Genomic DNA, 9,687 nt, shown 5'->3' with positions numbered 1-9,687 from the left:
TTAGTCGAACGCTGAACACCATCGTTTTCAGTGACGAATTCAACCGTTTGTCCTTCTGCGCGATCCTTTTAAGGCTGCGGAATGAAGCATGAGGAGCCTTTGCGCTATGCGAGTAGTGGTCCAATTCATAGACCAGAGCTATTTCGTAATAACCGGATGTGTCCTTCACTGTGACGTCTCGAATAAACTCATACAGTAGAACACTTACTTAGGTACCTAGATGACTTAGGGGGTCACATTATATTTTCCAGTCGTTTCCTTCTTCGCTGTCGTCATTCAAGAAGCACTTGACGTTGACGACGAATTCAAGAGAATTTTCAATCCATGCAGCAAACACATCCAATCTCGCTGATGACCTTCCTCGCTCTAAAGTTCTTTTAGTCCATATATAGTCGATTCTCCTCACAACGTTACCGTAAGTAGCCTCCAGCGGTGTCTGCCCATGTCTCCTTTTTCGTAAGTGGGCGCCTGAAAAAATATCGAGTCAAACAGGGAAAGAGCTGTTTGTCCGTCAGTCGGTCCCTAACTTCCCTGATGAGTGTAAATGCTCTCGTGCTGCTCTCTTTCCTCCATTCAGTTCTTTCTTCGAAAAGATATTCGTATTCATAGGACGCCCGAGGTACACGTATAACGAAGATTCCATGATTTTGGAGCCTTCGATTTGTGCGTCCTGGCAGTAGATTTTTTTTGTGATCTGAATCTGTCTATGGCTAGTCCCACTCTCTTAACTACTTCGTTCAGTTTTGTGAGCATCGTCTCTGCTTTACTGAATGTTCTCGAAGAAAAAATTATATCGTCTGCAAAACGGAGATATGGTAAGAATCTTTCATCTTCCACGTATGCCTCCTTCCGGAACAAGTAATTTCATTACCCATGGTAATGCAGGCGTGAACAGCTTTGGCGATATAGTATTACATTGTACCTCATACCCAATGGATATGGTAAAAGGTAATAAAAAGCCTTCATCTCAGCGATGTATCGACCGCAGCAATCTGTCCTCACACGTGACGCATGCACACCTTGATCGGTAAGTATTGCATTTGCTTCTACTCTCTTGAAGGCTTCAGATCATTCACATATATTAGGAAAAGGAACAGGCGATATTCCTACGCAAATATTTGTGGCGTTCGACACGATCTGAATGTGCCGATGAGCATATCGGAGTTTAAGTACTTTTGAAAGTCCTCTCGGTCAGCTCCCTTTCGGATAAGAACTGCCCGAGTCTTCCATTAGTTTGGAATCCTTTCTTGTTTCATAAAAGATTTTATGTGCGCCGTTAGAATTACACGAAGCGGATGACCACCAGTTCGAAGATCTGTTCTGTGGGGCTGTGCTCTTGAGCGCAAACTCCCGTTCTCGTAAAAACAATTTGTGAAATGAAATTGACAAGATGCCTGTCGCTATACCACCCGACATCTGAGGTAACAGAGCCCACTGTACAGTATGTATGGTAGAGCTGCAAAAAGACATTTTCTCATACTATGTAGCCCTGCCACAGTGAGATTAGCTTTCACAATAGTTCGTCGCCAACCTGTATGGATCAGAGTCGCTTTACGTCATTTTGCCAAGACGGTTGCTTACTCTTAGGTAAACTTCCGATCCAAAAAAGTCGGAAAGTTGGAGATGTAGAGCTCCTCATTAAGTGGTTAAACCTTACTGGAAGAACAACAGGATTGCTTAATTCGTCTGCGCTCCCATGTTGTCCTCATTATTTGAGTTTCCTTACTAGACTGCATTCTAATATTCCATAAAAACGTGACCATTGACGTAAATGAGTGGATCCGACAGAATGCTACGGTATCACTCGAAGGATCCATTGACACCCCAGAAAACGTAGTGCAAAAAGTTGAAATGAATTATGTGGGGAATGAAAATTGATGACCGGCAACTACTTGATATTCATCTCGTGGATAGAATGACAACATCAGTTCTGAAAACATAAAGCCAGAAAAGTCAATGCTTACAAAGAACGGTGCGGTTTCTGATGCCCCGTACATCTTCAGCAGCAGGAATAAATTTAGGCGTATCACTTTTTTATATTTAGGTCGGAAAAAAACATGTAGAACTACCTGAAACCTAAACTGGACAGGAGAAACAACAAGGTTAGGAACCATATAGGAGTGTCGAGAATGTAATGAAGAATACCATCGACTCCAGGTTTCGTGTTCTTTAACACCACAGCACCTGGTCCTTCATACTTGATACTTTGAGCTTTGATACTTTAATCTGCTTCAAGAAATATCGGCACTTCGCAAGCAAGTGGGGCCAGCATCACTGTACCCTAATCAGATAAGTTGCGAGGAAGGAAAGGAAAAGAAGGGAGGGGAATTTTTTTATGGTTTTCACACATACTCACAAATACAATACTTATAGGTCTAGAAAACATTCTTTTCTAAAGCTGGCATTAACGTCGTCGGTTATATAGGAGTGTTTGTCGCCCTCTAAATTTGAACTTAATAGTTTTTCTGTAATACTGTACAATTAATACAGTACAGTTGCCTTTTCATTCATTTTGTTGCACCAAAAACTGAACTCTGAAATACGTAAGGTGAAATTCAGCACGCTCAGCGGTGAGATTCTTGAAAAATTTAAAACTCTTTCTACTCGCTAACGATAAACGAATCCGGAGATGGTTTTTATGAAGTGCCAGAAAAAGGCAATCCACTGTTTGCGAGCATAGGTATTCAAAGCCTCTGAAATACCGGAGACCTAGAGGACTGAGATCGCTTAACGTGATGGTGATATTATCCAACAAATCATTTCTATACAACCGTACAAGTAATGAAATCAATTTCATGTGGCTTCGATTGTTCCATATTATGAGTATAGCATATATGAGCAGTGAGAATGTGTAAAATAACGGCAACATGGGATGGGAATGTGACTCTCGGACTTTTTCTGGAGCGATGCATTGGAAACGGACTCAAAAAGTAAAACAGTGACAGATGTACCATGGACTGCTTAAGACGGCCTACTATAGATCTGCTCTTGATGTATGTCAAAATTGTTCTTTTTTTTTCGTTGATACGAGTTACCATAATGTTTCCTTAATTTTGCAAACTGCAATACTTTGTCGTAGATGTGCGAGCATTCTGGAAAGGGTTTATAGACAAAGTAACTGCACTATATAGGAGGAACGCATTTGCAACTTCCATGAACAAACTACATAATTCACTTCAGGACTGGGGTGTCCTGGAAACCTGGAGAAACAGAGGAAATCCAGTAGAGATAATTTAGAATGTTCCAGCTTCCCGCTAACCTGTTCCACACCGCAGAGCACTACCCTCTTTAAGCAACACTTCAGGACCTGAATATCTCGCAACTTCAACGAACATACGATCGTCATCAGCGCTTCGTCGAAATACAAATGATAGGAGCATGTACTTTCACATAAGTGGAACAAAAGTCCATAATTAAGGAATACGCTTCAGTTTGCCTCTGAAACAAAAAAATTACCAAATGCGACCGCAAAGTGACATTTCAATGGCAACTGTAAGACAAGTGAGTGAGTTCAACAGCTAAAAAATATACAAAGTTAAGACCCTGTAATCGAATTTCCTTCCAATGTTAATCTAAAGTGTGGTCCTTCTCGCACCAGTTTCGACAGGGAGAGACAAGATGTAGTTAAAAATTATCCCTTATTTGTGTTCAAAGCCTAACTTAAAAGCAGCGTACCTCGAATCTGACGTTGTAAGGAAATCCGCGGGAAAGCTAAAGATGGTATTTTATATTACGAGATAAGGGGTGGTTCCACTCACCTACCCCTAATCGACGTAAAAACGATGTGAGAACCGCCGTAGTTTCTACGACGTTGGATTCGGCGCTTGCTCAAGAGTTGCGCGTTGCAACTGAAATCGTCGTAGGAGACTGTGTTCTTCAACGACGTTTTTAACGACGGTTAGGGAGGGATGGGCAGAACCACACAGGATCCTACCATCTACAATTCTCTCTTTTGCTTTTCTCCCAAATTTCTTTAGCACACCATATTTCTAGAATGTTGTCTTTAAATCCTATAAATACTCTGTGATAAAATAATATATATATATATAATATAATATGATATAATAAAATAATATTTCTTATTAGATCATCAGCGACCGTTTCACACTATGGATTGGTCTCCTACAGTCTTATTCTGACGAAAATACGAGCATCAATATGCATTGCGTGGTGTCCTAACATGAAGTGATTCATCGAAGGAGAAATTGGAGTTTGAATCGGAGAGAATCAGAAAATCAGGGAATCCAAAAGTGAGTATTCCACAATCTAGCCGAGATAAAACATACCATAGCGAGAAAATCATTTCTCTGCTAAACGCAGTCTCTGATGAAGAATGAGGAGGACTAAACTAGTAACGCAAAAAAAAAACAAGCATAGCTGCTGCAACATGGACACGATACACATGATCTGGTTGAAAGTGAACATATATTGTCAACAACGACTGAAGAAATACTACGTGGAACTTAATTTTCTTGGAAGTGGTGTAAGAGCAGAGGACTTTCGAACTGAATATTAGAATCGCAATAGAGAACCCGGACCATTTGAGTTCGTATGCATTTGTTTTCGCATTCCCTACCGTACACATAACAAAACACTACAGCCTATTTTAATTTAATTCTGTGAGCTTTGATGGATATCCTTTCACGACACATCAAAATACATTCCTTCAATTCGCGATATATCACGTCTGACGGTCGGTATGGATTGAAAATCACCACCAGTCTTTTGTTAAATTTCCATGTAACGTTTGATTTTTGGCCGATGGACCAGTGACATTTAAAATCAACTGCGTATAAATAGGGTGGCCAACATTCTCTACATCACAACATCAATCTTCATCGTGCAGCGATGAATCCGCTTCATCTGGTAAGTCCCTTTGTACCTAACTCTAAAATTGAACCCTGTCTGGGCTAAGTTCTTCTGCTCGAGCGAAGCGAAGAGCGAGTACACAATAACGAACTTACAGAAATCTAAAATTTCCCGAAGCCAAGGTTTGGAACTCTTTCCTCTTCATCCAAGACAGTGGGCATCACCACACGGAACACACTCTCTGAACACAGCTCTTTGTCGATAATTTCCCAACACCCCATGACATATAACCACTTAGACGAATCCATGCATGGAAAGATCGGCTAGAAATGTTAGAGCGCTTCTTCTCGTCATGGAGGGTGCAATGAACGATATCCTCAGGTTCTACATAACGAAGGAGACCAACAGTTTAACATGGTGTTTTCGAGCCAAATAGTTATATCCGTCTCGCACATGAAAATGAGTTCCCATAAATTATGCATCGTTGCTAGAAACCGTTTTCGTTGACGAAATTCACCACCTAAAGATGACCACCTTAAAATAAGGGCGTGTAAACATTAACCTGACCTGCAGTTCTCTACACCGGGACTACGCTAAAAGCTTAACATATACACAAACGTTTGCAGCTCTACGAACTTGTTCATTACTGACCACGAGAGAACTAGCCAGATTGCAAACAATCGCTGATTCGTACAGCTGCAAATACATGGCGTAATTCGTACAGCTGTGAGCCCTTCTGGCACCCTGAAATAGGACGGTTAGCGTCATTCTCTCTAACATATTCACAGTAACGACATGAGAAAGTTTAGGGTTAGAATCATGTCTTATTTCTATTCTGGAAACATTACATTTACTATTCACTACAATTTTGGGGTCTACGTAATAAAAACTGCATTCTGAGTTGAACACTCGTATAGACATCACCTATCTACGCAGTTGCGAGTGGCACATAACACCATCACTGTGTACGAAACTTCGAAAAAAATTCCAGGAAACAAATGGTACTTTTAAAAATACTAATCTCTTTTTAAGACTCTTTTCCTTGCAAGTCTGCAGCTCTACAACAACGCAGTCACTTCAGCTACAAGTAAGACAACAACAATATATTGTCCAGGTTATGTTCACCCGTTGGATACAAAGGATTTGTTTCTGTTCCGAAAATCCCGTCATTCTATGCAGTTACGAGTGGCACATAACACCATGACACTCTACTAGTGACAGTTATAATAGATGTTCACTAACAGAGTGACATGACACTCTATTAGTAAACCTCTATTATAACTTTCTTTTCGTGCAATTCTTGTTTTTCTACATATTTTTAAGGTTTTAAATGTCAAGACTCACTAATTTCTGACCAACTGGAGGAAAGGAATTATGGATCTTATCAATGGTTTTCGTCGATCGGTAGCGAAAGGAGAGCAAGAAGGTAAAGACGGCGCGACACTGCCAACGGCAGTGAGTATGAATCAATTGGTAAGTAAATTCCAAACAGCATTTAGATTTTGTTATCACTTCTTAAATTTGTTTGAACATCACCTCAAACTAGTCTTTATTTATGATTTGTGGAAAATAAATAAGAGTTAAGGTAAGGAAAACTCCATGAATTGTATTTTCATAGAGAGTGATATAGTTTGCGAGGAACTAAAAATACTACATTCGTTTATCTCTGTCTCAACTTTCTTACAAGGAGGATCACAAAATCCGCAGTCTTAATCCCATCATCACTCATTCTTTCCGATATTAGTTTCTAATCCATCGCAGCTTGTTAGAGCCCTCCTTTCGATAAGAGGTGACAACAAAACATAATGTGTGAATGGGTGTTCATAGTAACAGTCCTTTTTCTCCTGCTTAATGTAGATGTTCCAGACATGGAATTGCGATATAGAAGCAGAAGCACAGGCTGCTGCTAAGACTTGCCCCGATACGATCTCACCTCTACCCGCGTTCCAAACCAAGGGTTATACTCTCGGCCATATAATTCTAAAGTAAGAGAATTATCATTCGACAAAGTCAACGATGAAAAACACTCTTAGGGGCACAATCAAAGCTAACAACTGTGACCCTGTCAAAACAGCAAAAGATTTGCTGACTGAAAAATGGAAGGAGGCAGTTGCAGAACAGCCGAATAACACGCTAGTGAAGGGAGAGAAAGTGTTCTCTCAGGTTCGTGCATCTTAGAAGTCGATAATTCATGGAAAAACAATGAATGGATGTTAAGCTTGCCTACGAGAAAGTCGATGCATTCGCATGCACATACCAAATTTGCCAAGCGACAAGCTACTACCTCCTATGTTTCTTCAACCAGAAGTAAGCAGTTCTTTTTCGGACCTGATGAACCTCATTTCTCATGTGTATTTTAATTATTTCAGAGCACCCACCAAAGGCGATGTCTATACGGCAGATGCGAAGGGTAAATACTGCAGTAATGCGACCATCTGCACTTGCGTGGATGGACTTTGCGAAACAACCCCTGAATCAGGTTGTCCCTGTTTTTCACATATGATGTTACTGGAGAAAAAACTCATACTTGAAGCTCTTCTGGTCTTAGATGTGCTTCGATTATTTGAATACTGCAATATGTTGATTTTTGGAATTTGTGGGCGAAGCATGGGTCAATGCTCATTTATTTAGAGCAAGTTGCAGAAAAAGGCTCGTCGTTTCTGTCCCATTACGGAACTTGGATTATTTTAGGGATTCTTGTACACTGGATATATCGAAGAATCATGTGAATCATACAACTTTTTTCAAAACAAGAGAAATATTCTAGAACACTTCATTAATATTCTTAACACTGTGTTAGGTCCGTTTTAAAGATGCTCAAAGAAGAAATAATGCTAAACAAAAAGGTCTTTTCTTAATAAACTGGATGCCCAGATTTTTACGTATAAATGAGAGAGTGTCCAAAGTATACGAATGGAAATGTTGCATAAATGAACAGTTGAATGCTTGCAACACTTCTGAGAAATATTTAGTTCAGCGCTAATTTCTTCTCAATGTTACAGTGCTTTTCAAGTCTACATTTTGCGGAACCACTGCCTGTACAGGCAAGTTTTCGGACAATTTTAGACGAACTGCACTGGAAATGCACAACTACTACAGGCAAGGCTTTTTTAGTAAAGCTACAAAAATACTGTTTTTCTTCTGTAATGATAATTTTGTGCTGCAGACGCCTCCTTGCTACAGGATGGGCGAAATCTGGCGAAAACTATGCAAAACCAGCTACAAAAATGATTGAACTGGTGAGAAGTGAAGAGCAATTCAGAATCCGTCAACAGCTTGTGTAAAAACAGTTTTTGTATACATTTGATTATTCAGCAATATGACAAGGATCTTGAAGACAAGGCTATAAAGAAGATTAAGAACTGCGCCTCAAGTTTAAGCAGTACAGTCGGAGAAAACTTCTGGAGCAAAGAAGTCACCGCAACCAACAATATTGGTGAAGACGGCATTGAAAAGGTTGTTTCAGAATTTTAAGCGGTTTCGACAGTGCATGTGCATCAAGGGGTATAATTCTGGAAGAGGTCTAAGCGAACTAAAATTCCTTTCAAAGTGGGTGACACCTTCAGACAAATGGTAGTTTCGGTTTCTTCTAGATCTTGTGTGATCTTGTCGTTTTGAAGAAAGCGACATATTCGCATTCGCCCATTTTAGAGGGGTGACTACGTAGTGACAAAGACCTTAGGCAAAAAAAAAAAACTGCACAAGAAGATATTTTAAAAAGCAAAACACTTATGTACTCAGGCGGTGGCTAGTTGGTGGAAGTCTTTTGAAAACAAGGGCTTCGGAGACGACCTCAAGAATAAAAAGAGTGTCATATCCGCCGCAAACGTGAGTCATGCGAGAAAACTGAATGTCCTAGCAAACGTTTCCTCATCAGCTTCGTTTTCCAGATAGCATTCGACGGCGCCACCAAGGTTGGTTGTGCTATAGATGTTGGAGCAGCTTGCCTGAAACTCGGAAAACTATATATTATGTGCATGTACGACAAGTAGGTTTCTTTTCTTTTGAAAGTTTCCATATGTAGAAAGCGCAGGGACATTCCAGTAATCTCACAGATTGTCAAGGTTAGCAAACTTTGTTGTTAGGCTTTATAGGGACAAAGTTTCGAAAATTTTTCCTTCTTTTGCCTCAACGGAAACTCTTTCAGGTCACCTGCAGTTGATGATGTCATCTACGAAGCTGGGAATAAAGCGTGTTCGAAGTGCGCTAGCACTGGTACCACTCCGGTGTGCTCTCCCTTGGGTGGATTGTGCGTCGCAGCATCGTAAACTGGAATCACAGTGCAGAAAAAATGGTTTCTAACGGATATCATTACTCAATAAATATTTTGCAGCATCCATTCACAGCGTTCATAATGCTACAAGATGCTATACATAACTGTACGATTCAGAGGCTTCTCGTCTTCTATTTAGTAAACAGCGGATTCGTTCTTTCTATCGTCAGCAGTTCCTTTGTAAACAAAGCAATAAAGCATCGAATGTTTTCTTTCTCTGAGCAAGATAATTTTCCTGTAAGGCTTTGTCAAGAAAAGTCTCTGGTATCCGATACTAAGCTATAGGGATGATTAAAGCTGCATCATAACAAAGATTTAGTTTCGTTTTTCCATTCCTCTCATTTCTGAGGCAATTCAACGGATACAAACGATAGGGGTACTTGAAGATGAAATAATTTTTCACAGCAAGTTCCATTCATCTTTAAACTATGTTAAAGTCTTCTTATCAATAAGTAACAAACACAAAATCGCAAATTTTCATAATTACAGCCCCATTTCATTACCAGTGGTATATTTTCTTGCTAAAAAAGCGAATTCTTACCTCTCCGAGTTCGTCAGTTACAAGTTCCTCCGTACTGTTAGAAATGAGACCTGCGATTTTGCGT

At 40.0% G+C, this 9,687-nt stretch overlaps 1 protein-coding gene across 2 annotated transcripts; it reads left to right on the top strand.

Moving 5' to 3' along the window:
- Positions 1–6,183: 6,183 nt before the first annotated feature.
- RB195_015754 (uncharacterized protein) lies at positions 6,184–9,077 on the top strand (the record flags this gene model as incomplete). 2 transcript variants are annotated; one of them, XM_064206617.1, is made up of 11 exons in its annotated part: positions 6,184–6,282; positions 6,676–6,794; positions 6,843–6,972; positions 7,028–7,116; positions 7,179–7,288; positions 7,812–7,908; positions 7,976–8,048; positions 8,125–8,265; positions 8,551–8,637; positions 8,700–8,797; positions 8,957–9,077. In XM_064206617.1, the coding sequence occupies 11 exons, from the start codon at positions 6,184–6,186 to the stop codon at positions 9,075–9,077; spliced, it is 1,164 nt and encodes a 387-aa protein (XP_064062498.1). The 2 variants fall into 2 exon arrangements, with proteins under 2 accessions (XP_064062498.1, XP_064062499.1); XM_064206618.1 differs by having other exon boundaries at positions 6,271–6,282.
- Between the last annotated feature and the right edge of the window lie 610 nt (positions 9,078–9,687).

The sequence above is a fragment of the Necator americanus genome, chromosome V (genome assembly GCF_031761385.1).
Source record: "Necator americanus strain Aroian chromosome V, whole genome shotgun sequence".
In the NCBI taxonomy this organism is placed as follows: Eukaryota; Metazoa; Nematoda; class Chromadorea; order Rhabditida; family Ancylostomatidae; genus Necator; species Necator americanus.
Note: the sequence above shows the minus strand (reverse complement) of the source record. Positions and strands in the feature narration are given on the sequence as shown.